Source organism: Vipera ursinii, assembly GCF_947247035.1.
Source record: "Vipera ursinii genome assembly, chromosome: 1".
NCBI classification, from domain to species: Eukaryota; Metazoa; Chordata; class Lepidosauria; order Squamata; family Viperidae; genus Vipera; species Vipera ursinii.
Window position 1 is genome coordinate 34,712,110 of NC_139512.1, and position 27,800 is coordinate 34,739,909.

General features: G+C 38.4%; 3 protein-coding genes across 7 annotated transcripts in view; 1 reads left to right on the top strand and 2 right to left on the bottom strand.

The window, feature by feature from the left end:
* The window catches only part of TECPR2 (tectonin beta-propeller repeat containing 2), a 41,975-nt gene extending 40,198 nt beyond the window's left edge, over positions 1-1,777 (bottom strand). Inside the window, exon 1 of the mRNA XM_083379599.1 lies at positions 1,664-1,777. The gene's annotated coding sequence lies outside the window, so the exon portion shown is untranslated. The remainder of the gene's footprint in view (positions 1-1,663) is intronic.
* Positions 1,778-1,825: 48 nt separating this feature from the next.
* CINP (cyclin dependent kinase 2 interacting protein) lies at positions 1,826-16,620 on the top strand. Its single transcript, XM_083360363.1, has 6 exons — positions 1,826-1,866; positions 3,968-4,127; positions 4,334-4,457; positions 4,874-5,000; positions 6,713-8,169; positions 14,719-16,620. The coding sequence occupies exons 1-5, from the start codon at positions 1,860-1,862 to the stop codon at positions 6,913-6,915; spliced, it is 621 nt and encodes a 206-aa protein (XP_083216489.1). The 5' UTR covers positions 1,826-1,859; the 3' UTR covers positions 6,916-8,169; positions 14,719-16,620.
* Positions 9,181-25,800, bottom strand: ZNF839 (zinc finger protein 839). 5 transcript variants are annotated; one of them, XM_083360204.1, is made up of 7 exons: positions 25,270-25,800; positions 21,843-22,754; positions 14,555-14,776; positions 14,382-14,478; positions 13,948-14,087; positions 12,851-12,985; positions 9,181-10,593 (listed from the first exon to the last, which is right to left on the bottom strand). In XM_083360204.1, exons 1-6 carry the CDS (start codon positions 25,711-25,713, stop codon positions 12,860-12,862), a joined length of 1,941 nt encoding a protein of 646 aa, XP_083216330.1. In that variant the 5' UTR covers positions 25,714-25,800; the 3' UTR covers positions 9,181-10,593; positions 12,851-12,859. The 5 variants fall into 5 exon arrangements, 2 of the variants coding, with proteins under 2 accessions (XP_083216330.1, XP_083216331.1); XM_083360205.1 differs by lacking the exon at positions 13,948-14,087 and having other exon boundaries at positions 12,851-12,981; XR_014492194.1 differs by lacking the exon at positions 9,181-10,593 and having other exon boundaries at positions 14,386-14,478.
* Positions 25,801-27,800: the final 2,000 nt, after the last annotated feature.

Genomic DNA, 27,800 nt, shown 5'->3' on the forward strand with positions numbered 1-27,800 from the left:
TGCAATATGGATTGTAAGATTTAATAAACAACAGTTTATTCCTCTTCTGGTTTAGGAATTAAATGTATTTCCGAATTTCTTATCATTAGGAAATAGATGAATTTAAAAGGATATACTGTAATTAACAGAGCTACTTTATATTGTTTCAAGTAAGTTAACTTATTTTTTTCTTGTTAAATTTTGTCCAATCCACAGACAGCTTGCTAAAGTTCCTAGGACTAGAAATAATAGCCTCCTAATTTCTAGCACAATGCCTTAACCATATACCAAACTGGCTCTCAAAGTAATATAAAATCTTCTAAAATTATATGTTAATACTAAATATAATTATAATGAATATTTCTAAAAAAGATTCCAATATGAAATAGACACAGGACCCCTTTCAAACAAATGTCCTTAATGTCATTAAAGATTTCAACATTTTACTGGAACATGTATTTATCTTGTATGAGAAGAAAGCATCTTCACACTCACTCCATTACATTCTTTGTATCCAAGAACTGGGCACAATTGAAAGGAAGAAAAAAAAGTGAAAATATCCTCGGATCTTCTAAGTCCAGTTCCTCTAAAGTACAATACTTCTTTTCAGCAGATTTTCCTTTCAACTTCCTCCAAAGTAGATAGTTTATTCAATGGATCTAAAATATTTATGTGTACCTCTCCTTAATAATTTGCCAGTGTGCTCAGGAGCAAGAAGGCCCACAATTGTACTTTTCCCTGAAAACTTTAATAACTGATGAAATTACCTATTCACAAGGAAAGCATAGATACAGGACAGCTCTAAAGAGATACACAATTTGTCCATTTTGTGTGTGTGTGCAAAAGAAGAGTTTTAATTTTCATATATTGGGAGTTTTTTTATACTTAAGAATGCAATTTTATTAAAATCGTAAGACCACAACTTTTTTAAAAAATGGAACCACTGTCAACAAAACTTTTCAATAATTTAGCTCCTTTCCGTTCACTTTTAACTCCATTCACTTCAGTACTTTGGTTGTACAGATTTTTCACAAAATGTGGAATGCAAGATCTTAGTGGGGCAGTGAGCTACATATTCCTTCCAGAACTTTAGGTCAGTGGGAATTGGTCTACAAGGAGGCAATAATGTATTAGCAACAGTAAACTGATGATTTTGAAAGGCAGATGGTTTTGAAAGGCAGGAGCTAAAATGGAGGGGAAATCCATCAATTAATTCAGTGGGCACTTTTCTGAAACCAAAAAGTGTTGTCACCAGCACCCGAAGGGTGCTTTTGAGCGGCATTTCCAGAGTAGGGCAGCAAAACATCGTTTAGTTTTAGTTACAGCTGGCAGAATCCGCTTCCGCGCGTTTTTAATGTCAAGTCTCTCTAACTGAGAGCGAACCCAATTTCATTCTTTTGAGCAAGTGCAGATAGATAGATGACTGTCAGCGACCACAGCAAGCATACAAGCCATTTAAAGGGGAACCAGATTTGCACCAGCTCGTTCCTCTTTCTTCAGAAGTTCAGGGAGAGGGAAGGAGACTGGCAACTCGCCCCCCCTCTCCTCCGCCACTAAAGAGAGCAGAGAGCAGAGCCAGGCAGCAATTCTTTCGAGACATTAGCCCTCAGACCTTAGCAACACGGCCCCTGGAGACCCAGCGCTCCCCGCCCGCCTCGCCTGACTAGGCCGCAAAGCTCCCTACCTCAGTAGGACCCGAAGCCCCTCATGATCAACAGGGAAGCGGTAGCCGCTCCCTCCCAGGCCTGGCTACGCTGGGAAAACAAACCCAGCCGGCAGCGCTCACGGCCGCCGAGGACCATCTTAGCCAGGCGGGGCCGGACGTGAGCGCACTTCCGAGAGGAGGGATTTAGGAAGAGGGTTGTCGGCCGCGGAGGGAGATGGCGGGTGAGTTTTCTCAGAGTGGGGCAGGTGGTAGCGGGGAGGGTTTCTCACTTTTTTCGTTGGACCGCGGCTGAGAACGTCATATTTTTTGAGCGGGGAGGGCTTTCTGTCAAATGGGGGGGCGGGTGAATGGAGTAACTAGAGGCCGAGCGGCGAGGACCGCTGGCGATGTTTCTTCGCGCCTGGGTTGACGCGGATTGAAACCCACTGAAAAAGAAAGTTAAGTCTAGTCAGGCGACCCTCTCGGTCTGCCTTTGTGGTGCGAGGTCAATAGACTGAACGCGCGGGAAAGAGCCAGCGTTGGAGATTCTTAGGGTAGGTCAGGGGTAGGCAACCTCGGCTCTTTTATGACTCATGGACTTCAACTCCCAGAATTCCTGAGCCAGCATGGCTGGCTCAGGAATTCTGGGAGTTGAAGTCCATGGGTCATAAAAGAGCCGAGTTTGAAGACCCCTGCGTTTAGAAGCCATGGCAGTGATTAAAAGAATCTGGGATAGGTTCTTAACAGCGTGTCAGGCAAGACTTAAATACAGTGGGGTGGGTTGTGGTCATCTAGGTCAGGGGTAGGCAACCTCGGTTCTTTTATGACTCATGGACTTCAACTCCCAGAATTCCTGAGTCAGCTATGCTGGCTCAGGAATTCTGGGAGTTGAAGTCCATGAGTCATAAAAGAGCCGAGGTTGCCTACCCCTGGTCTAGGTCAAGGCTTTTCAACCTTTTCACCCATTGTACCACTTTTAGGATATGGCAACATCCAAGTACCACCAGTCGCCTAGCAAGGTGTCAAAAACTTGATGAAATCCCCACCCCACCCCCCACAAAAGGAAAAAAAAGTGATGAAATACAGGTAGTCTCAATTTACAACAGTTCGCTTAGTGACTTTTCGAAGTTACAATGGCACTGAAAAAAGTGCCCCCCAAGCCACAGCCGAGCAAGACAATTGTCTGCCCGCCCAGCGGCGCTCTTCCTCCTGTCCTAGGTTTTCCTTGTTGTGAGCATTTCTGTTGAGGATTGGCAGCGGAGGTGGAGTGGGGGCGGGGTGTTTGGTTTTTATTCCCCCCATCTGCTGGATGGCTGCAGCAGGTTTTGGTCACTTCACATGACCCTGGGAGACTGTGACCGTCATAAATATGAATCAGTTGCCAAGCATCTGAATGTAAATCACAAGACCTTGGAGATGCTGCAACATTGCAGCTGATTGGCGCTTCTTCTGGGCTCAGCAAAAGCACCGAGATCAGCGCCGAGCTCCAGCTGGAGCCTGGCGCTTCCGCTGAGCCCTGACAGCCCCGAAGAAGCGCTGATCCTGGCGCTTCTGCTGAGCCCTGACAGCACTGCAGCTCCAGCCATCTCTCCCTTAGGCTTGCGCGGTGCTGCCACCGATTCAGCTCATTCCCCTCCCCCGCTACCACTTTTCTAGGATGGTCGCGTACCACCTGCCAGGTGCCAATGTACCACAGGTGGTACCCATACCACTGGTTGAAAAGCCCTGATCTACGTAGGCGGCACAGGTAACTGCGGCTAGCTGAAAAGCCAAAGCAAGGCCAGGAATAGAAATTTGGTTAGAAAACCACCAGAAATACCATATCGTTGCTGAGAAATCTGAGTGGATATCTCCTTAAAATCCACAAGAACAGGACTAAGGAGATTTTTAAAAATATTTTTAGTTTGTAGCTCAACCAGTAATAGGAGCCCACCCTTTTGTATTAAGTTGTGGGAACCAGTTACCGCATTAAATTGTTCTATGAGTTGTTTGCTTATGTAAATGGTCCAATTGTGCTTTTGTAAACCAGATTTATGGTGTACATCTGGACACAAGGAAAAGACCAGGATGTGACAGAAAACATGCCTAATGTGGATAATGTTATCTACTTCTTCCAGGCTTTGCATATTTATTTTGTCCAGACAACATATAAACCTTTTTCTATTGACACATACTTCAAGTAGAATGGTCCATATATGACAGGAAAGATTAGATCTTTAAAATTTAAATAATTCAAGATCTTTAAAAGATCTTAGAAGTAGATCTTTTAAAAATAGAAATACTAGTAATAAAGCCAACTGAGTAATTGTGATTAAAATTATTTTAATTTTGTGCTTTGATAAGCTTGTAGCACTACTCCTAGGACACCTGTATTGTCCATAAGTGCAAGAAAAATTAAAGATAATGCAGCAGATTGGCACAACCTAATCATGAAATGGGAAACCTTGAATGATAATGGATTTTCTATTGCTACCAAGATTGTGAACATCAAAAATGCTACACAGTAAGTACATTGAACTAATTTATCAATATTCTTTGTGCAAAACTCATTTTTATTTCATTTAAACTGGATTTTTTTTAAAAAAACATTGTCATGTGATGCACTCAGAAATTTAAAGAGATTATGTTAAAGATGATTTTCTGTTAGAATTAAACAGTAAGATGAGAGCGTTTTTTCTTAAATACTAAATGATTTTTTTAAATTATTAGGTTTAAAGACAGCAAATTGGAGATAGAACATGAGGATCCCTCGGACCATGAAAGACTGCCACTTAATTATAACATGGAACTGGAGCAGTGCTGTACAGAACTACTTGGGACTTTTAAAAATTTGGTACTTCTTACAAGAATCTGCTGAGAAGCAATTCTCTACTGACTAGTCCACAGAAGCATATCTGCAGCAAATTGTCATATTATCTTTTAATTATTTTATCAAGCCTAATCAAGATAGCAACCTTTAACATGAAAACATAAAGACTTAAAGCATATAAGCCAGATTTTAAATGAATCTGTACTATGCATATTACCGTAACTCTGGGGTGCCAAACAAAAATTTTAAACCATGTTTAGTTGTGACTGTTAAAAAGGTCCTTAGAGAAACATGCTTTATAATTATTGCTTATCTTGTCTGTTACCCTCTTTTCAAAATTTCTTAGCTGCTAAAATTAGTGTTCAAGCAATTTGGCTCAAAATGTTTACTGAACTTTAGCTTCTAAAATGTTGAGTCTTACTTGTTCTCAATTTTGCTAGGCTAAAATACATGAGAAAATGGAAAAACTGTGTGCAACAACTAAAGGGGTCTGTGATCTAGAAACATACCATCATGCAGGACAACCCAAAGCGCCATTATTTCACACATGGCCTGTTTCCTACTTCTGTAAGTAAATCTGTCTTTTTGTTGACAGTTTATTTGAAAATGATAACAATGAGTCAGTAGCCCTTGAAACCTGCCCTTAACAGATCTCTTTAGTCATATGGTAATGAAATCGATAAATTCTTTATGCCCTATGCAAAAAACAAATGTCCAAATCTCCTCCTGGTTTGCTTCATTGGATGATTTTTGGTTGCATTTCCTTACCAACTTGTCTGCATTTGCAGTTTTATATCCCACTCCTCCCTCTCAGTTGCCTTATTGCAAATTAAAGAATCTGAAACATTCTAACCCTTTCATTAGGGAAAATGTTCTACACTTTATTCATTTTGCTCTCTTCACTTTTTTCAGTTTTATTATATCATTATAGAGTTGGAAGAGATCCTGGAGGACATCTAGTCCAGAGTTCCCCAACTTTTCCAGGTTGGCAGCCTGGAAGTGGGGGAAGAGAAGATGGTTTTGTGGGAGGGGCAGATATGTGTGCACGTGCATCCGTTGCTCATGCGAGTGGGGCCAAGAGCACCTGTGACACTCACATGAGGCCCGAGTGCTTATGACACTCGCACAAGTGAGGCCCTGAACACTCATGCAAGTGAGGTCCTGAGTGTTCACGTGAGTGGGGCTGCTAGTGCCCGCAACACTTGCGCAAGATCCTGTGCACCTGCAACCCTCACACGAGTGGGGCTGCAAGCACCTGCAAGCTTGCCTGAGTAGGGATGCGCACGCACACTAGCCAGCCATTCACACAGCCTGGTTACAAATAGCCACAAACCGGTAGTGAGCTGTGGTCTACAGATTGGAGACTCCTGATCTAGTCCAGCCTATTACCCCATGCAGGAATTCTTACACCATTCCAGATAAGTGGCAATTGAGTCTTTTCTTGAAAGCCTCTAGTGATGGAGCACACAGCTTTGCAAAACAAACTATTCCAGTTCTAAAGCTTTTTAATTTTTGTAGCTTTGTGTTTTATTCTTGCCCTGTACACCGCCCTGAGTCCTTCGGGAGAAGGGTGGTATAGAAATATTAATAAATTAAATTAAATTAAATTAAAGCTCTCACAATCAGGAAATTCCTCATTTCTCTCTCTGTTAAGGTTCCACCTGTTTGTTTTTGTCTTACTTCAGGCACTAGAGAATAAATCTAGTTCCTTTAATTGTGCTTTGTAGGACTTACCAACTTTGTTCATCTCCTTTGCACTCTTACCTTCTTCTTGAGGTCCCCCTTCTTAATTATCTAATAGCCCAATTAACCTAGTCACTGTGACTAGGTTAAATGCCTTGCTGATCTCTGATGAGTAAATAAATGTATTCAGATTGGTTGAACTTTAGTTCTGTCGGGAGAATATTTCATCTAATAACTGCCATTTTCAAGATTCTATATTGTAAATTAAAATAGATGTATGCTACAGCTTAAACCAAAGTCATCAGTTGTATAAAACCTTGCACAAAATTTCAGAATTTACAGTTTTTCTATTCAATAATTAATAGTTAGGTTTTAAACTAAATTGTTAGGTATTGAGGTGAATGTCTGGTAAATTCATAGGCATACTGTTTTCTTGGCAGTAATAAGATTCAAGTGCTAATCATGTTTGAGCTACTTTAGATTCCAAGATCAGCCAAATTTTATGCAAGTACTATGTTGCAGAATGCTGAGAAATGTGTTACAAAAATAGGATATGAAAGATAATACAGGTCCATTTCTTTTGATTTCTTTTTCAGATGATACTTCCCTCAAGCTCTTAGATATGTATTCACAGGAACTAAAACTCAAGCACACCATAGTGGAAGAAATTGCTCATACTGCTGACCAAGATCTACTGATGGTCTATTTATCATCATGGTTATATCAGCCCTACATTGACAATAGCAACATTGTTTTATTAGAAAGTATGTTGTTAGAAACAGGGCACAGGCATTTATAACTTTACCTATTTCATATATTACCTTAAACCTTTCTTTAAGTAGCAAGAGATACAGTGCTAATATTGTTATGGGTTTATGATTTTATTACACTTTTATTTGCAGCTTATTTATAATAAAATTATTTCATTTTTATAATTTATAAAGCTGCTTTTTGTTCCATATATCACAAAGCACAGTTTCATTCTATTTTGAAATATATTATGAGCAACATGGTTATTTTCAGAATAATGTATAGTTTATCTGGGTATATAACTGAGCTGTCAGAAAATTAGTGATATCTAAGTAGTTTAATCCTTCCCTAATATTCATAACATATCAATATGTGTGAGTATTTTCCTCAATCTGCTCAGACTGGATAAAAGGTATCAAGGAAAATCTACAATCATGTACACTTCTCCACATATGAAAATAAACCCGCATAATTATATTGTACATAATGTGCAGAAGATATAGTTTCTCTACTTTCAGACTCATATCTTAATTAAACATTGCTACTGGCATATAACTTATGATGCTTTGTGATTAATACAAGAAAACAAGCAATAGAGTAAAAATTTCAGATTGTGCACATCAGATTTACAAATATGCCAAAACAGAACAATTCCTGAATAGGGTAGTTATTTAACATGTGAGTGTTCAAGTCATTTGTAAAAAAAAATTACAAAAACTTAGGAACTCTTGTGATGCAACTATGATAGGGAGATGGTAACAGACTTCTAGAACAGGGGTGTGAAACTGGTGGCCCGTGGGCCAGATGCATCACACGCAGGCCACATCTACCCAGCTCCACAAAGGCAAGTCACAATATGTCTCATGACACAATCGAGTTTGACACACGTGTTCTAGAAGATCAAAAAGGAAAGTTAATAGTGGCCAGGTATTTAAAGATCAGCACGGTTCCCTTCCATTTTCGGCAAATGAAACACTCTTATGATAGTATCCTAGTATGTAACTGTTCAGTATCTGTTCAGATTGTACTTATAATCTCTGTTTTGACTTCTTCCATCCCAACAAAACATTGGAAAGATTACATTAAAGAAATCAGCACTCTTGTCAGCAGGATGACAACTGAAGAGAATGGGGACAAATTTGCTATAATAGGAGATTCCAGCCAATTAAAGATGATGTCCAATAATAAGCCAAATCTGGCATGGAATTTACAAAGAAAATAATTCTAGCAAAAAATCCCCAATGCTTCCTTATGGGAAAAGGAGAGGGAATGGTGCATCTAATCCCTCCATCCTGTACCCCAGGTACTGATGCAATGAATTACTATGTTACATAAAAAAATAAACAGATACCTCTTATAGTCACTGCTATAGTACTTGGAAAGAATTTAAGAACTATGCTGTATATACTTTCCCTAACTTGTTTAGAATTGCTATTATGTGGGATGATGCATTATAGCACACTTAGTCATTTCCAAATCACCTTTGTGTGGATTATTCCATGTTATTTTTTTAAGGGGCTGTTGCGTAGGCTTTTGTCTGGGATATAAAAGGTCATGTACGTAACATGCTAAACTCAGTTAAGGCTTATCAAGACGCATAATAAGCTGTCTCTTCTTCAATCAAGTATGGCTAACAAACTGCAGACATCATCCTCATAGCTAGTTTAATATTCAGTGCAATTAAGGAGTCCTGACTTGTTCCAGAAACAAGCTAAGTGCCTAGTTTAACCAATATATTTAAAAAAAACACTTCCAGAAGCTCCCCATATTTTTCCTGTTTCTAGGAAGAGTGGATATGGAGATGTGCAAGAAAACAAAAGATGTGGTACTAAGTGCAAATTTAGTCTATCAGTGCATGTGCCTCCCAAACTTCAAACATAATTTAATTTAGGCTTTAAAACTCCCATAAACCATGATATAAATCATTCATTTTTTTATAATATTGCTTTATGTCATACTCTGTTGTACTCTTCACTTCCAAAAACTTGAGAGTCTAGGTATTATGGATTACAAATGTTTTCAGTGTAACTTGGATTAGGGAAAAGTAACAATATATTTTACAATTGCAAGTATATAGAATAGGACACATCTGAAAATGTGAAATAAAATGAATTTTTACTTTTAAACAAGCCATTTATAGATGTGTGTGTGTGTATGAAAACCTTGATTGTTTATTATCCTAGAATAGGTGATGTTTTTAAAACATTAAAATGATTCAATATCAAGAACAATCTGTAGCACTTTAAATCTCAAATAGCTCTTCTACATTTTAAAAAGGTACAATTGAATTGGAAATTTGATAGAAACAGCAATCTGTAAAGCACTTTTATTTCAAGTTTATTCAGGATAGCATACACAAGAATTTAAATGTTCATTTTTAAAAGAATTCTGACAGCTGCCCTTAAATTTATACAGTACTTTAAGTAGTCAAGCATTAATATATTCATAGCAATTGGTGCAATATATTTGTCTCTTAAGGAGAAATTCATTTTCTATTAACTCCCTATAGTATCACTGATTAAGCCCCTCATTGAGATTGTATTTTAGGTGCTGCTAGCTTTCCTGAAGAATTGAATCATTCAGCCATTACGAGAATATTGACTCTTAGGAAGCCAATACAACTTATCTTATGCAGGCAAAAGCATGTACAAGTAGGAACAAAGTGACAAAAGTGCATTGTGATGTGATGCAAACTCTAAGTTATGTAATTGTGGGCAATAGGGCAATGCAAGTACAAAAGCATAAAGCTTGCATGGTAGCATCCCAATGCATGTTTTATCATGTTGGCGTCGTGGTTAGAAAAAGACAACTTGCTCCCGAATACCTGAAGAGAAGACAATATTATTAGGACCAGATTAGCAAAGGGGGAGGAAGATTATCATTCTGGGGAGGTAACACCTAAATCTGGATATTTTTAGAACCTGTGGTATATGTTAAATATGGCCAAGCTTGTGGAACTAAAAAAATCATATTTAATATACATTTCAGGTACTTTCAAAACTTTCAAAAATATTTTTATAATGGCCTAAGTTTAGTATCACTGTTAGAAGTGCTGCAACTTCTAAAGAATTTTTAGAAATATACATAGCAGCAGCAAATTCTTTCACAAACAGATGTATAACATATAGTACTAGGTAGAAGCAAAGCCTATACCCACAAGAAAAGTTCCTAGTTTCCACAATCTTCAACATTATCATGTTGTACTTAATATATTCTCTACTTTTCTTCCACTAAAATACTTAAACTATTAAATTAATTAATCATATATTTTCAAGTAAGGATGAAACTAGTCCATTCAATTTCCTGAGATATAAACTGATGAACTGTTCTTGTGATTTTTAATACTGTTGAAACTATTAAAGTTTAAGAAAGTTCAGAATTTGTTAACAGAAAGCATTTTTTCTTAAGTTCTTGATATATTTTACTGTTTTTTCATGAAGAAACCAAGGAATAATGACTGTATTTTTCAGATGTTTCAAGAGATATAATAAGTCATTTCATTTACTGTGTCCCAACTTGAATTTATCTTTGTTCTTCTTGTGAACTATTGTCAGTTGGGCATCTCAAATAATCTAAGCCTGGTATATTTAAAGGCTGTAAATGTTCACTTTTTCTTGAGTGTGTTGATCACATAAATATGTATTCGCTTTATCATCTACAATTCTTGGCTGGAGCAATTCATATTCTTTTTTTCATATTCTTGCAGAACAATTTTTGCTGCACGTTTCTAAAATGTAAGAAAACGCAAAAATACTGTAATTTAAATGCACATTTTAAAGAATAATCTATATAGCTTTTTGAATATAGAACACTGCAAGATAAGATTTCTTTCACTATGCATAAAATTTGGTATTTTTATTGAAAAATGTGAATATTTGCCAGGGTGAAAAAGGTGTGTAAAGTAAATTGTAAATTATGAAGTAGCAATTGTAATCGCTAACTAATCTCAAAACTATGAAGCTGTTGGCTATAGTAGTGGAAAACGTCTGCCCAAATATAACAAGGCTTCATAAGATATCTCTAGCACCTCTCCGTTTATTTTCTTTATTTAAAAATATCTGTAATTTGCCCTCAAACGCCCCCCCCCAGGAATTTTTGCACTCGATTTTGTCATAGTGCTAGAACATAAAATATGTTTTGCATGCATAAAACAGAGGGTTGTGATTTTCATTTCATCTATATTCTACTGTGCCTGATTGAATTCTATTCTCTAGAGGCCACAGGTCTTGAAGAATGGCTTCTCATATAATATAAGAGATTTCAATTTGGAATGGAAATCCCCATCTATTCTCAAACCCATGAATAAGCACTGCAGACTATTTTCCAGTTGGTAGTAAAATAGGAAAGTAGAGGTAGGCAAGTAATAAAGGAATGGAATAATGTATTTCCATATAGGAGAAAAAAATTATCACTTGAGCAAATTTCGAATGCCTCATCCATGCCTGCAGCTGACACTATTTGTTAATATTAATGGTACCTCTTCCATGTGAAAGCCCTGGGCAAATGTTCCATTCTCTATCAAGAAACCTGTTAAACATTTAAAAAACATCTGCAACAAAACAGCACTCAGTATAAACTGTGAACTTAAAAAATAACTGATTATTTAAAACATTTATGTAGCTGCCCATCTTATCAACTCTGAGAGGCTCCCAAATAAAAAGCTCTACCAACTTCAGGCAAATCAAATATTTCTATCATTTAGTGACCATATGCAGTTACAATGATCATAAAGTAAGCATTGATAATTTTCACAAAACTATAGAGCAGACATGTCAAACACAAGGCTCGGGGACCAGATCCGGCCCACGAAGTGGTTTCATGTGGCCCGCAAAGCCATCCTGGAAAGAGGGAACGGCCCCCACTGCCTTGGCCCTGGCTCAGAGACCCTCCTTCTGCCAGAGACCCTCAGATCTGTCCCACTCCTGCCCCGGCCCCCATAGGCACCCTTGATGCAAATGATGTAGAGCTGGCCATGCCTACCCAGTAGGCCATAAGCACTCTAGCTACACCCACCCAGTAGGCCACGCCCACCCTGGCCATACCCACCCGGCCCCCTGAGGGCAACCGCAATGCTGATGCGGCCCTCAATGAAATTGAGTTTGACACCCTGCTATAGAGCAAAGAAAAGTTGAAGTAAAGCCATAAACATAATCACAGTTTCACTTAGCAATTGTTTAACCACAGAGTTAAAGGTTGCTAAATGAGGATTAACTTTGTAGCCATATGACACTCTTCTACCTTTTCAACTATTTGAACCTCATTTTATGAAGATAAAACAATTTTTAAATTTCATCTTGATTTTATTCCTTTATTCCTCCTTAATTTGAATGTTCAATATTAATTTTCTCAAAAATGTTTTCCTCTCTGGTCTTTTTTTTGGCAATTTTTCATTTAAACTGTTAATAGAGATGAGGGAAAATAACCTCATCAACACACATTTTCAATATCAGTAAATGTTGATTTACTCTTGAATACAAGAAAAACCTCAAAATTTAGGGAGGAAAACTATTCCATAATCTCATTTGGCAGATAAAAATAAAAATGAATTATTACAACTTACAGTGTTTTGCAAAAGTTCAATATTTTTTACTCCAGCTGAAATACATAAGACAAAACAAAAGACAGGCAGGAGTAGATAATGCTCTTGCTACTGTTGGACTACAATTGCCATTACCTGCAACTAAAATGGTTAATGGCAGGAATCAGAATAACTGTAATCCAAAGCAAGAGATTATTCACACCCTATCTCATTCAAAGGAAATATTTTAATACTAATTCTGTTATTAAGAGAACATTAAGGAGCAACGCAGTGTAATAAAATATTATACTCTTTTAATATAGGCAAAGTTCAAATTTTGCAAAAAAGATAAAATGATTTTCAATTCATTTCTGATACTTAGTAGAAGATAAATTTATAAAAAATAAAAGCATCTTATCAGGCTTACGATGTCATGACAACATGACGAAAATTGTTTATTTTATACCTCAGCTGCTCATTTCTGTCCTGAAATATGGAGCAATATAGGGTCATCAGTAGGTTCAGTACATTCAGGAAAAGAATTTGTCTGGATTTTTGGCACTTTAAGACAGCTATCTGTAATTCCTAGTGATTCAGCTACCTGTTAAACACAAAAAAGAAACACTGAAAATGCCATCCATAGAAAATAACCAGTCATTCATATACTGTAGTAATCATGAAAAGCAATCAAGGACTTTCTCTGTATTTTGCATTTTTGTTTTTTTATATGCTAAAGACTTCACACTTTTTCTAAAACCTAATGCAATGATTTACTCAGGGCTTATCAAGCATTTTACTAATAAAAGAAAATCCAAGTTGAGTAATTAAGTATGTCATAATACCTGCTTCACTCATTTCAAAAATAATCCTTCTAGAATGTTTTACGTGATATTCATGTATCTTTTCTCCTACATTTCCCAATTTTAAGAATTAAACAAAATATCAAGAACTGTGGATTAAGATTAGAGTTTTGGTTTGACTAAAAGAATTATTATATAATAGTGGAAGGAGAAATGCATACCTGATTGACAAACATATATACTATGTATTGTTTGGCAGTGCTTGAATTCTTCCAAAAAGGGGCAAGGAAAAACCTTTGAGCAATACCTTAATTTTCGGCACTGTTTTCTTTATGTGAGAAAGTTTTGAGTTTGTCTTGATCTTTTGTTTTTATTCTTACATTGTTGGTTAGTTCAGCATAGCAAAACAAAATAATAAGTGTTCATTCTATTTGTTTTATTTAAGCAGATCAATTTGCAGAGATTATATTGGGACAAGTTATTGTATTCATATCCTGCTTATTTCCTTTATAACCTTTTGATGGGTCATTATAGAAACAGAATATTGATCAAGCAGAGTTTATGTGAAGATGAAAGAATGAATATATAGAGTAATTTTAACAACAACTTTGCCAATCTCATTGCTCTTATTTTCATCGTTCATTTCAAAAAACCACATTGCAAGTATTTTCATTGTTTTCTTTTTTAAGGAAGTGTCCATTTTATCTACACATAATTTGACTGAAAAAGCTTTTGCTAACAAAAAAATCCAAATTATTCTTACCTTGTGGTTTTTTATTTCTAATTGTTGCTTTAATTCAGAATTATTAAAATAATCTTGACACATTTTCTTTACCATTGAATGGAGCTCTTCAAACTCACGGTAAACATCTGGAAAGACTGCTTTTGTTCGACATTTTTTCTCTGCCTGATCAAAAACAAAAGCTACATAAAAGTATAAGCAAGCTCACAAATAAAAATTAGTTGCATATTTCACTTACAATCTTTTATTTCTTTTCCATTTCTGTTATAATGGAACTGGCTTCAGCTGATTATACAAATATACTTTTCTAATACTACTTAGCAGACTCTTTGAATCTTTCCTTGGAAATAGCCTTTTCTCTTAGGTAGAATCACACTTGCCTTGCTGTCATTAGATCAAATTCTTTCTACTTGCTAGAAAATGTGGTTTTGTGTAAAATACCAACTTTCAAAGACTTGCCTTCATCAGTAGGAATTCAAATACAGTAACAACTGTTGTCAGACGTGGAACCACCAGCTCCATAAACTCTTCATTGGCACACTGCTGAATCAGCTATTAAAGAACACAATTTATTTAGAAAAGTCATAGTGTAGATAAATAATAATAAGTAATAATATAGGAACAGTACCTCTTTTAGCTTAGCTTTTCTTTTAAATCTATTAAGATGCTCTGCTGAGATACTGTTGAGAGAATTGGAAGATAATTGACCAGATCTGCTGAATGTTGTAGAACATCTTGATCTATTAGCCATCTTTGGTTGATAAGATCTTCTCTGCCGTTTTCTTCTTCCAGGTCCCAAATGGGTGCTGCATGGTTCTTCAGACTTTCTATCTTCTGCAGAAATATCAGACTTCAAAAATGTTCATTAGCATTGTTTAAAATGTTTTGCTTTTATGTATTCATTCAGTCTGAAATTATAGTAACAAATCTGCATTGTCACCATATAAAAGGTAGTTAAAACCTCTCAAAGATAGCAAAGGCATTTTTTGAAACAAAAAAGACGATGATATAGATAAAAATGTTGAAATGTAGCATTGTAAACAGCAAATATGTGCTGACAGCAATAAAGTTACAAACTTTTTCAAACTGTGAAGTGGTAATCTAGATTTTTAGTTCATATTTGACATTCAAGATGATTATGAAAGCAATAGCCATCAATGCTTCCTGCCATACCACATAGAATAAATACTACTACTTTCTTCTCATGCTTCCTAACTTTAGATTAGAATAATTTAAGGCCCTTGTGTATGTTAAAGAAACTATGAATAATAACATTTAATGCTTGTAAGTGAAGTCTAAAGAAATCTATTTGAAGGTGAAAGAAGAAAAAACAATTGCTGATCATCTGCTCAGCACTAAAAAAAAAAACAAGATGTCCTGCTCTTTGTAAAATTGAGATTCAATATGTGGACATAAATGGTGGGAGCAAAAAAAAAAAAGAAAAGTCAATAGGCAAAGCCAACCCAATACAAATAGGCTGAGAGGCTAAATTGTAACAGACTTGTCTTCTTAACCCCAACAATTCATACGGATGGTTACATGACCGTGAAATACACATTTGCTACGGTGAAAAGGTTATGAAATAGCTCTAAACAAATATTAAAGTGCAGAAATAGCACATGGACAACAAAAGTATTATCAAGATTATGGTTTTTCCAAGGCTAACACATGACAGCTGGACCATTAGCATGTGTAAATGAACAAAAATGCATGTCTTTGAACTAAGATGCTGGAGGAAATTGTCAAGAATCCCTTCAGCCATTAGAAAAGAAATAATTAAGTACTAGATGAAACAAAATGAAATTTTCATTGGAAGCATTAACCACAAAGCTAAAGTTTAAATGTTCTGGGTGCATAATGACTTGTTAGAAAAGTCACTGATTGTTTAACAAAACTGAAGACAATTAAACAAGTCAACAGAAGGCAAAGTAGTTATACAGGTAGTCCTGGACTAATGACCAACCATTTAGCAACCCTTCAAAGTAAAGTGAAGTAAAGCAATTCTGGCTTTCATAAAAGTTTGCTCCAGCTGGCAGCTGACTCACATTTATGACTAGTTGCCAGGTGCCCCACAATCATGTCATTTTTTACAATCTTTTCTCGCAGCTTCCCTAGAAATTCAGTGGAGAAACAAGTAAGTTGTAAGGATTTGAGGTCTGTTCCATCATGGCACCAGGGGATTTCACCTCATTTCTAGGCTACAGTTGCAAGAAAAAGTATGTGAACCCTTTGGGATTATATGGAGTTTTGCATGAATTGGCCATAAAATGCGCTCTAAACGTCATGTAAGTCACAACAATAGAAAAACACAGTCTGCTTAAAATAATACTACACAAACATTAGCTGTTGTCATGTTTTAATTGAACATAAGATGGAAACATTCACAGTGCAGGGTGGAAAAAGTATGTGAACCTTTGGACTTAATAACTGGTTGACCCTCCTTTGGCAGCAATAACCTCAACCAAACGTTTCCTGTAGTCGCAGATCAGACCTGCACAACGATCTGGAGTAATTTTGGACCACTCCTCTTCACAAAACTGTTTCAGTGTAGCAATATTCTTGGGATGTCTGGTGTGAATCGCTCTCTTAAGGTCATGCCACAGCATTTCAATCGGGTTGAGGTCAGGACTCTGACTGGGCCACTCCAGAAGGCGTATTCTGTTCTGTTGAAGCCATTGTTTCGTTGAATTACTTGTATGCTTTGGGTCATTGTCCTGTTGCATCACCCATCCTCTGCAGAGCTTCAGTTGGCGGACAGATGGTCGTACGTTTTCCTGCAAAATGTCCTGATAAACTCTGGAATTTATTTTCCCATCAATGACAACAATCCGTCCAGGCCCTGAGGCAGCAAAGCAGCCCCAAACCATGATGCTCCCTCAGCCATGTTTTACAGTGGGGATGAGGTTTTGATGTTGGTGTGCTGTGCCTTTTTTTCTCCACACATAGTGTTGTGTGTTTTTTTCAAACAACTCAATTTTGGTTTCATCTGTCCACAGTATATTTTGCCAGTAGTGCTGTGGAACATCCAGGTGCTCTTTTGCAAACTTCAAACATGCTGCAATATTTTTTTTGGACAGCAATGGCTTCCTCCGTGGTGTCCTCCCATGTACTCCATTCTTGTTTAATGTTTTCCTTATTGTAGATGTGTCAACAAAAATGTTAGCATGTGCCAGAGATTTCTGTAGGTCTTTAGCTGACACTCTAGGATTCTTCTTTACCTCATTAAGCATTATGCGCTGTGCTCTTGCAGTCATTTTTACAGGACGACCACGCCTAGGGAGAGTAGCAACAGTGCTAAACTTTCTCCATTTGTAAACAGTCTGTCTTACCGTGGACACACGAACATCAAGGCTTTTGGAGATACTTTTGTAACCCTTTCCAGCTTCATGCAAGTCAACAATTCTTGATCGTAGGCATGGTTCACATCAGACAGTGCTTCTTGAGACCAGTAAACCCAAAACAGGTGTGTGTTTTTAAAGGGCAGGACAGCTGTCAGCAACACATCCAATATCATCACACTGGTTGGAGTCAAGGTTGGCTCACTCCTGGCTCCAATTAGCTCTTGGAGAAGTCATTAGGCTAGGGGTTCACATACTTTTTCCACCCTGCACTGTGAATGTTTACATGTTATGTTCAATTAAAACATGACAACAGCTAATGTTTGTGTAGTATTATTTTAAGCAGACTGTGTTTTTCTATTGTTGTGACTTACATGACATTTAGAGTGCATTTTATGGCCAATTCATGCAAAACTCCACGTAATCCCAAAGGGTTCACATACTTTTTCTTGCAACTGTAGAAATCTAGTGAACACCACTGTTCTGAAAGAAGCAGTTAGAAAGCAAGCTGCTTGCAGTGGAGAAGCAAGCTGCTTGCAGTTAGAAAATTTGAGTTACAAAGATATAGAGATGCTTAGAAAGGTATGGAGAATGGGGGCTGCTAGTAAGATGGCATAAGGTGGCCTTGGTAGGAAGACCATGCCTTATATCAGCTGGATGCATCTGCAATTAGAGAAAAAGGCAGGGCTAAGTGGATCTGGAGGTGGGGGACAGAAAAAGCACCCTTTACCCTGGCACTCCACTTTAATGACCTGCCTAATCACTTAACAACTGCAACTGGAAGAGCTCTTCTAATTGTGATAGTTAAGTGAATTGTTTTACTCTGAACAGTTGCTAAGTGACTTGTTATAAGTACAGGACTACTTGAATAGCTACTTCATCTTCTGTTGACTTGTTTAATTGCCTTCAGTTTTGCAAACTTCAGGGACTTTTCCAAGAAGTCATTATGCATTCAGCACATTTAAACTTTAGCCTTGTGGTTAATGCTGCCAATGAAATTTTCATTTTGCTTCATCTAGTATTTAATTATTTCTTTTATTATGGCTGAAGGGATTCTTAACAATTTCCTCTATCGACTTCCGGTGGCTCCGCGGCGCCGGAGACAGCCTTCCCGGGCTGCCCGCGGCTCAGCTGTGTGATTTTTCGCCCGAAACAGCGCCGATCAGCTGTTCGGGCGAATCTGAAGCCCCCTCCTCGGGAGAAGAGGAGGGGGTGAGCCCCCAGGTGGGGGTTGAGTTCTCCGGGGCCGCCTGAGCTTGGAGCTTGGGCGGCCGAAGGATTGAACTCCCCCGTAGCCTGGGCTGCTCCCAGCTGACCAGCGTCTCTGCTCCGGACTTTATGGAGCAGAGCCAGGCGTCTGCGACCATCCCTGCTTGAAGGAGAGACTATGAAAGGGAAAGAGCAGGCAGAGCAGTACAAGAGGGAAAGATGAAGAGATGAAGAAGATTTTATTTTACTCTCAAGCTTGATGGACTTTGCTTAAAACTTAAAGTGAAAGTGCGTCACAATTGTAAGTAAAAGATGGCGGCTAAACCTCCCCCTAGAACTTTTCGGAGTGGTGGAAATTCTCCGGTGCAACAACAATCATTGCTGCAGGCGTTGCATTCTCCTGATGTATTGACATCGAAGGATCTTGAAAAACATACCCAGTTAATTTTGGAGTCAATGGGTGTTAAATTTCTACAGATGGAGGAGAAATTGGAGAAATTGGAGCAGAGAATGGAAGAAAGGATGGAACAGAAACTTAGAGAAATGAAGGTAGACATTTTGTCCTCAGTGCAAAAAGTTGCTAAATGTGTGGAGGTGCTGGATGATCAAGTGCAAGACTTGATTCAAAAGAATGCTTTATTAGAAGAAAAAGTATTGGAAATTGAAGATTTAAAAGACAAAATCGACAGTGAACAGAGCTTGGCCCAATTTTACCAGATGCAGTTTGCTGTGAGAATTAGAGGCCTAAAAGAGAATATTAAGGAAGATTTAAAGCAGCTGGTTTCTGAGGCTTTTGAGGGAGTATTGAACCATCCAGCATCTGAATTAAAACAAGGTATGGACAAAGTGTTTCGTGTGAATTCGTGGATTGCTAAACAGAGAAAGTTGCCTAGAGATGTGGTGGTTTATTTTGTAAAAAGGGAAATTAGAGATGAAGTTATACAAGCTGCCTACGATACCAAAGTTGTGATTGCTGGTCAACAAGTTTTGGTTCTAAAAAAAATTCCTCCAAAGATTTTAAAGAGAAGGAAGGATTTTATATTTCTTGTGCAAGAGCTCAAGCAAAGAGATATAAGGTTCAGATGGGAGATCCCAGTTGGGTTGAGCTTCATGTATGATGGCAAAAGATACTGTTTGAGTAATGTGAAGCAAGCGCATGATTTTTATAATAATGTCTTGGAAGTAACCCCATCAACACTTCTGGAAGCTGCAGAGGGATCTGGAGAAGGAGAACATCAAGAGGATGAAGATGCACAGATAGACGAGAAGGGTACAGGAGGAGTTCAAGCTGCAACTCTTTTGGATGATCTTAGAGAACAGAGGGTGACGCGTGCTGCCTTAAAACGCTCAAAAAAGAAAAAAAAATAAGACCAGTAGAAATCTATGGAACTTCCACAAAATATTTATAGTTAAGTGGTAGTTGTGTTTTTTAAAAAAAAAAAGTTTTGGGATGCTATGTATGGTAATAGATTTTTTTTTTTTAATTTGGAATTAATGGACAACTTACTACAGAGGAAGAGGAAGAAAGTTTTGTGGGTTAATGTGGGTTAATTTGTGTAAGAACTATTTATTAATGTGCAAATGAGAATATGTTAAGGTAATAGTGAATTGTGGAAGAACATAGATGGGAATGATGCTAGTTTTCTTTTATTTTAGTTTTTTATATATATTTAGTATTATTAAGGATTGGTTTACTATATACAAGCTAGAGAGTGATGGATTTTAGAGTTTATAATTGTTAGTATATGATTGTTTATGATTGCCTTTTAGATATATACCTTGTATTTTGCTCTGGGAAGTCGGGGGGGGGGGGGAGGGGGGAGGAGGGGAAGTGGAGGGGGGGAGGTAGGGGAGGGAGGAGGGGGAGGGGGAGGGGGGGAGATAGGGGGGAGGTAGGGAGGGGAGGAGGGAGGGGGAAGGGGGGTTTTTTTTAAAGGAAAATTGTATTTTATAAAACTTTTCAATAAAAAAAAAATTTCCTCTATCATCTTAGTTCGAAGACATCCATTTTTATTCATTCAGGCATGCTAGTCCCAATTGTTGAGGATTACCTATATATTATCACTGACAACACAGAAGAGATTACATAACTCAAAGAAGCAGCTATGATAAACAATCCTGGCAAATGATGTTCATTAAGTCAGGAAGAGTTGCAAGTGACCAAACCATCAGACAACCACAATAAGTAACACTGGGTTTTTTAAAAGTTTTTTTTATCCCTTCATTATTTTTATAAATACGGTAACTCAAAGAAGAAACATACTAATACTCCTTCCTATTTTCCACACAACCCTATAAGGAGTGTTGGGCTGAGAAAGAGTGACAGATCCAAGTCACCTCACCCACTTTCATGTCTAAAACTGGACTAGAACTCTCAGTCTCCTTGTTTCTTACCTGGTGCCTTAACTGGCTAATTCTCAAGACTACCTGTTTAGCCACTAAGTCTTCTGTTTGAGATCCAGGAAGTAGAAATTTAAATTATGATTTAAACTTATCCTATTTCTACCCTTCGACTTGATACCAAGGGGATGGTTAATATAACTCTGAATCAGCTAGGGTATATTCATGATATACCTGCGCTCCTTGGTTATATTCCTAGTATTTGGAATTTGGATATCAAGATTTGTGCTTTTGGACCCCAACACTGAAGGAAGAAGAAATCTACTTGTGATTTGCAGCAGTGGATTATTAATATTCATTTTTTTTTGTTTTGACAAAACACTGAGGAAGAGGATTTCAACAAAGGAGGGGTACTTATGCTCTCTGAGCTTGGATGTTTTCTAGCAGACATTTCATTACTCAAACTAGATAATAACACTAGCACAAAATTACTAGCACTGATGATGTTACCTAATTTAGGTAATGACACGTCTACAAGAAAACAACCAAGCTCAAAGAGCATAAGTACCCCCACATTTCAACCCTGAGCTACAAATATTTTCCTTTATTGGTAACTTCAACAAACAGTCATTTTCCCATGAATGAAGGAGAATATATGTGTCTTAGGATAATGTTGCAGGATCCAATCTGTGTTGGTCACCAGGACCAGGGGTTTTGTCTTCCGAGTTAGCTAGAGAGAAATTCCCTGAAGATGGGCTGCAGCATGAGTCCGACACAGATGAGATCCTGCAATAGTCATTTTTTTTAGAATTGTTATATTTATAATTAGCCAGACTTCTTCCCCCTCCTTTTATCTGTATGATTATTTTGCAGTTATATTATTTTATTAATTCTCTTGTTTCTATTCTTTTCTTTTATTAATTGGTTTAGCAGTTTTTTTTAAAATAGTGGCTGGGATGTCACTCTTAAATAATAGCACCAGATTAGAGCTCATTCTCTTTAAATTTATTAATAAAGAAAATGTATTACCTGCTGTTCACCTTCTGTTTGAAGATTTTTTCCCAATTCTGTGGCTAGTCCATTTTTGCTTACTAAAGGAAGAGTAACTGGTAAAGGTGAAGGTTGATGGTTGCTTTCACAATTTGCCTTTTCAGCACACTCCAGCTGTGTCATTCTAGAAAATCTATTTCTAGGAGAAGATTCTGAAGGCTCTAGGTGCCCATGGCCTGGATTTATTTTGTAGTGCCTTGATAATCCGCCTTTTCCTATGTAGGATTTTTCACAGTTCTGACACTTAAACAATTTTGGTCGCAGGTCATAGTTAAAGGGATTAAATAATTCACATACTTCCTTTGCTTTGTTGCATTCATCATCTTCTAAGCTCAGCTCAGAATAGTCATCAGAATCAGATGGGTGACAATCAGCCAAGTCTTCTGTTTTAATAAATTTGTAGTCCTTAACTTTGTATTTTGGAGGGCGAGAAATCCGCCCAGAACGAGTTGCCACTTTCAAAGGTTTTTTACTCTTTTGCTCTTTTGGCTGCTTCCCCTCATTTACAAAGGTTTTTGCTGAACAAGTTGAAACCAAAGAAACATTTGAAGAATCTTCCCTACTTTTTGTAATGGTTTTGTGTTTCTGCCCATCATGTGTAATTATTTTACTTACTGGTACTTGTCCAATGGGATGTAGGGGGTGTGGAAGAAATAGTTGAACTGTAGGTTTAGAAGAATTAAATAAGAAAAATTGTTGAGATCCAGTTCCTGTAAAAGATTGTAACTGAAAAATCTCAGGATTAACGGCACTGAGTCCTAAAGGCTTAGAATTCTTCTCAACTGCTTGAGACCCAGCTATATTTTTAGACAGAGCTGTTGCAGAAAATAATTCCAAACTTTTCTTCTCTTTTATCTGATCAGACTCTACTTGCACATGACTGGTTTCCATCTGTTTTATAAAAAAGAGAGGAAAGATTAATGATCAAGTAAATAAGATTTGATCATAAACATTTTCTAATTACAATTATATTGTTTACTTTTATTTTGATCCTATAGATAGAAACTTTTTTGGGAACAAAACAAGTCACAACTTGCTAATTATACAACATTTTGAATAAAGTCCCATGCAGGCTGCAGATTAAACATTGGGTGAATTCATGAACAGATCCATGTACACATAGTCCTCAACTTATGACCCCAATGGAGCCTGGAATTGTGGTGGTAAGCTGTGATCATTAAGTGGGACACCACATTGCTTTGCCTGATGTTAGGACCTTTTTTTGTGATAGCTCTTAAGTGAATGCTACATTTGTTAAGCCTACAGAGCAGTTGTTAACTGAACCCTTTTATTAATGAGGTGTTTTTTTTTCCAGAAACCAGTAAAAAAGTTAGAAAATTGTGGTCACATGACTGCAGGATACTGCAAACAGCTATGAAAATAAATGTGAGCTGGTTTTTTTTATTACATTTATATCCCGCCCTTCTCCGAAGACTCAGGGTGGCTTACAAGCTTAGCAGTAAGCCAAACATTCAAAATAAAATACAATCATGTGACTGTGGGCTGTGTGTGCAGCTGCTGGAATTTCAAAAACAGATTGTAAGTAGCTGTTGTACTTTGAAATGGTTGCTAAGAGACTGGTCATTAAGTGAAGACTATCTGTGGTTATCCTGGCAGCAATATATAAGTGGTTTGCCCTGCCTTCCTCTAGGATTGTTTTTTAATCCCAGTGTACTCCATTGCCCTGATATTCCCTTGAGGTTTCCCATGCAAGTAGCTTTCCACCTTTCTGAGCTTCTGAATTCAATCAAGACAGCCAGATCCAACATTTTAATTGCTGACATAAAAAATAATAATAGAGAAAATCTGCATCTTGCAAGTCACTGAAATAAGTGACACCTGCATCTAATATGGTTTGGAGGATACTGTACATCCAATGGAAAACAATACAAGCTTTATGGATCATTTTTAAAATGAAGTTTTCTTCACCCCAACATACATTAATTCATTCTTAGACAACTGTCCCCAACATATGACCAAAATGGACCCCAAAATTTCTGTTGCAAAGGCAGGCTATTAATTATTACCCCATTTTACAACCTTTTTCTCACAGTTGTTGAGCAAAACACTGCAGTTATTAAGTGAATCATGCGATTGTTAAGCAAATCTAGCTTTCTCCATTGATATTGCTTGTTGGATGCTGGCTGGGAAGGTTAGAAGTGGTGATCACATCACCCCAGGACAATGCAACTGTCATAAATACCTGACAGTTGCCAAGTGCCAAAATTGTGATCAGATAACTCTGGGGATGCTGCAACAGTTGTATGAAAATGGTCACAAGTCACTTTTTCAATGCCTTTGTAACCTCAAATGATCACTAAATAAATGGTTATAAATTAGGAACTACCTGTAATAAATTTTGAAGAGCAACAACAAAAGAGCAATTGACTAACTCACACTCAGACATAAGTAATTTAACTATGGTTTGCTCAATAAGCTATGTTTACAAATTGTTCATATCACATTTGACCCAAAACTAATATGCCAAATTGTAACTTAATGTAGTGAATGAACTCAATCTCTCTGTGGGCTTTTCATTGTAGAACACTGAATTAGCTAAACACTATTAGAGCCTATTCATAAGTTTACTTTCAAGTGCTCAGTAGTAAAGTACATGAAACATGTCAAATAGGAAGAGGAACCTGCAGAATCATACACTTGGAAGGAATCTTGAGGGTCCTCTAGTCTAGTCCAGCTCCTATTTAGTGCAGAATTTCCAAACTTAGACAACATTGTAATAATATGTGCACTTTGACTCCCTGAATTCCCCAGCAAATATGATTAAAATCCTGAGAATTGGTCCACACATCTCAAAGTTGTCCAGATTGGGAAATGCTGCACTAGGGCACCTCTGACAGATAACCACTGAGGGCTTATTTCAAGACATCCATGAAAGAAAACTTAAAACTTTTTGTGTTAGCCATTTCATTGTTGGAGAACTCAACAGAGAACTTCCTGATATCTACCCTGAGCCTACTCCCTTGTAGTTTTAAACTTGTAAATCCTCCCCTCTCTTCTGTGTGATAGACCCTTCAGATATTTGATCATTATTATCCTGTTTCCTCAGTCGTTTCTTTTGCAAACTACTACTGTACGCTTAATTCCTTTATTCATTCCTGAAAGGACTTGGTTTCCAGCCCCTCACCCTCCTCCGCTGAACTCCGTTGAACTCCAGTTCCCGATTGTTTTTGAAATGCGGTATCCAGAACTGGATATAGTTGCAAGTGGAAGCTGAATAAGGGCAGAATAGAGGGGAGATAAGAGGTGTCTTCTCACGATCCCACATAACAAACCAGGTCAAGAAACAAGCACAGGAAGGACTCCAGGAACGCGGGATAAAAATCACGCCAATCCACAAGTCGGGTAAACGAGACTCGTGTTTACGATTTCCATCGCAGCCTTCTACCTTGAACCGAAGGGTCCCCGTCAAAGGAAGAGACTCTGTCTCGGCTCCGACCTCCTGAGCTTCGTCCTGCGACGGGTTGTGGAGGGCGCCGACCGTCGTCAGCTGAGACCCCGAAGGTGAGGGGGAAGCCGCCGAGCCGAAACTCTGAGCCAGCAAGAGGAAAGTGGGGTAGGCGGTCCCTTGCCCTTGAGCTAATAATGCGGCAGCCCCGGCGGGACGGCGGTCCTCGGCCCTCTCCGCCGCCTTTCCGACCGGGGGAGGGAGCCCCTCATCTGGTAGCTTTCCCGGGACCCCTCCAGCCACTGCCTCGGACGCCCGATACGGCTTTCCGCAGCAGAAGTCAGTGACCGGCATCAACGGCCTCTCGCCTGGAGGGCCTGGTGCCGGGCCCTCAGCAGCAGCAGCAGCAGCAGCCGCGTCGCTCCTGAACCCCGGAGAAGACATCTTAGGAAGCAAGCGCGGCACGGGAAGGCCCCATCTCGGGCCTCAGGAGTCGAGGACTCCGGAACAGCTCAGCATGGGGGGGGGGAGCGGGGGTGGGCTCGCTGCGCTACGTCACGAGAGGGGCGGAGAAGGAAGTCGAGCGCTGCTGCGGCTGGAGCTGCCGCCGGACATGTCCGCTGTCGTAACCGGAAGGGTCGTCCGGCGTCTCCCGACCGGAAAGGAGTTCAGTTCAGCAGCCTTTAGATCAGCGTTTCCCAACCTTTAGGAACTTGAAGATGCGTGGACTTCAACTCCCAGAATTCCCCAGCCAGCTATGCTGGCTGGGGAATTCTGGGAGTTGAAGTCCACGCATCTTCAAGTTCCTAAAGGTTGGGAAACGCTGCTTTAGATTACAGGGGTCTTCAAACTCGGCCCTTTTATGACTCATGGACTTCAACTCCCAGAATTCCTCAGCCGTGAGGAATTCTGGGAGTTGAAGTCCATGAGTCATAAAAGGGCCGAGTTTGAAGACCCCTGCAGTTTAGAAGCCACGGCGGTGATTAAAAGAATCCGAGTGTTGCCCTTTTTTTTCCTTGCCTTCTCAAAGACGGGTGCTTTGATTTGCGAATTTGCCAAACCTCAAATAAAGCCCCCAGTCTGCACAATTAAAGATATAAACACCATTCAGTTCCTACGGACTTCATGGGGTTAAAAATCGGACGTCTCTTGATTTCCTCGCTTTGACGGTGAGCTATTAGGAAATCTGGTGGAAGGTTAAAGGCGAGAGCCGCCGCCACCCCCACCCCCACCCGCTCACGGAATATCAACATAATTGAAAGCAAGACAGACTTCTATGGGGTATATTAGGTCGTTTCTTAAAGATGTATTATTAAAGATGTATGCCCAACTGTATTTTAATAAAATCAGCTGAATGCGAACACTATTTGATGGTACCGTTCAAGTGGCTTTGGCGTGGATGAAGCGTTAATTTGAAGTTTATTACTAGAATTTCAATGAAAAAGTAAAAAAAATCCTTGATGGCCCGTACGGGGATCGAACCCGCGACCTTGGCGTTATTAGCACCACGCTCTAACCAACTGAGCTAACCGGCCATCTTGTTAAACTGCTCTGCTTTACTTTCTTTGTTATTAAATCTCCACAACATGTTCAGGAAAAAAATTTTTTAACTTCTTTGCTTACTTTTAATTTTCTTTTCCATTATATAACTCAGCATTTCACATTATAATTTATCTTATTGATCTCTCTGTCAGACTACAAATCCCACACCAGAGCAAAGGAAAATATACAATAGCAGATTCTTTGGCAAAGAATGCTATCAATACTATCAAAGTTCTTATTTATTATGGTTCTTACGCTAATGAATTTATAGCTAGTTTCTTCACAAATGGTTGATTTTTTTTGCAGCAGCAGACAGCTTCAAGAGGTTGAATTTTCAAAATTCCATTTACACATTTTTTCACTATGTGCAGCATATGAAGCAAAGTGAATCAATAACACAATACATTAACGTTAATATCCGTTCAATACTGGTTCTATAATGAAATAACCTATGACTAGCATCCCACGTTATCAACGTTTGTGACAATACCAGACAACTTCCAACAAGCAAAGTCAATGGGGGAAGTTGGATTTGCTTATTGACCATGTGATTTACTTAACAACTGCAGTGATTTGCTTAACAACCATGGCAAAAAAAATCATAAAATCAGGTGTGATTCACTTAACCACTTTGCGTAGCAACGTAAATTGTTGGTGTGAACTAGATTGCGCTGTTTTAATCTGCTTTTCCTTATGCTTTTGTTTTAATTTGCTTTTCCTTATGCTTTCGCGACATAGACCATCCCTGCACTTTACATAATACAGCTTACCTCAAAAGGGATAACAAAATAGGAATGTTGAATTAATGTTCCTGCCATATGGTCTGCAAATAACAAACGGAGAAGTACACCTACAGGAGACTTAGGAACATCAGTTCCTACAAACCCCACCACCACCACTACCACCACGCCCCCCCCGCCCGGCATTTAATTGCCATCCACCAAATGATGGACTAAAATGGAGCTTGGTCGAGGTATTAGGAAGTCGGT

Coding starts and splice junctions, on each gene's coding strand:
- CINP (XM_083360363.1), top strand. Junction 4,128..4,333: donor AACATCAAAAATGCTACACA/GTAAGTACATTG, acceptor TTAAATTATTAG/GTTTAAAGACAGCAAATTGG. Junction 4,458..4,873: donor TTGGGACTTTTAAAAATTTG/GTACTTCTTACA, acceptor CAATTTTGCTAG/GCTAAAATACATGAGAAAAT.
- ZNF839 (XM_083360204.1), bottom strand. CDS start 25,713: ATGTCTTCTCCGGGGTTCAGGAGCGACGCGGCTGCTGCTGCTGCTGCT. Junction 22,755..25,269: donor CGGGGACCCTTCGGTTCAAG/GTAGAAGGCTGC, acceptor TTTATAAAACAG/ATGGAAACCAGTCATGTGCA. Junction 12,986..13,947: donor TAGAAATAAAAAACCACAAG/GTAAGAATAATT, acceptor TGTGTTTAACAG/GTAGCTGAATCACTAGGAAT.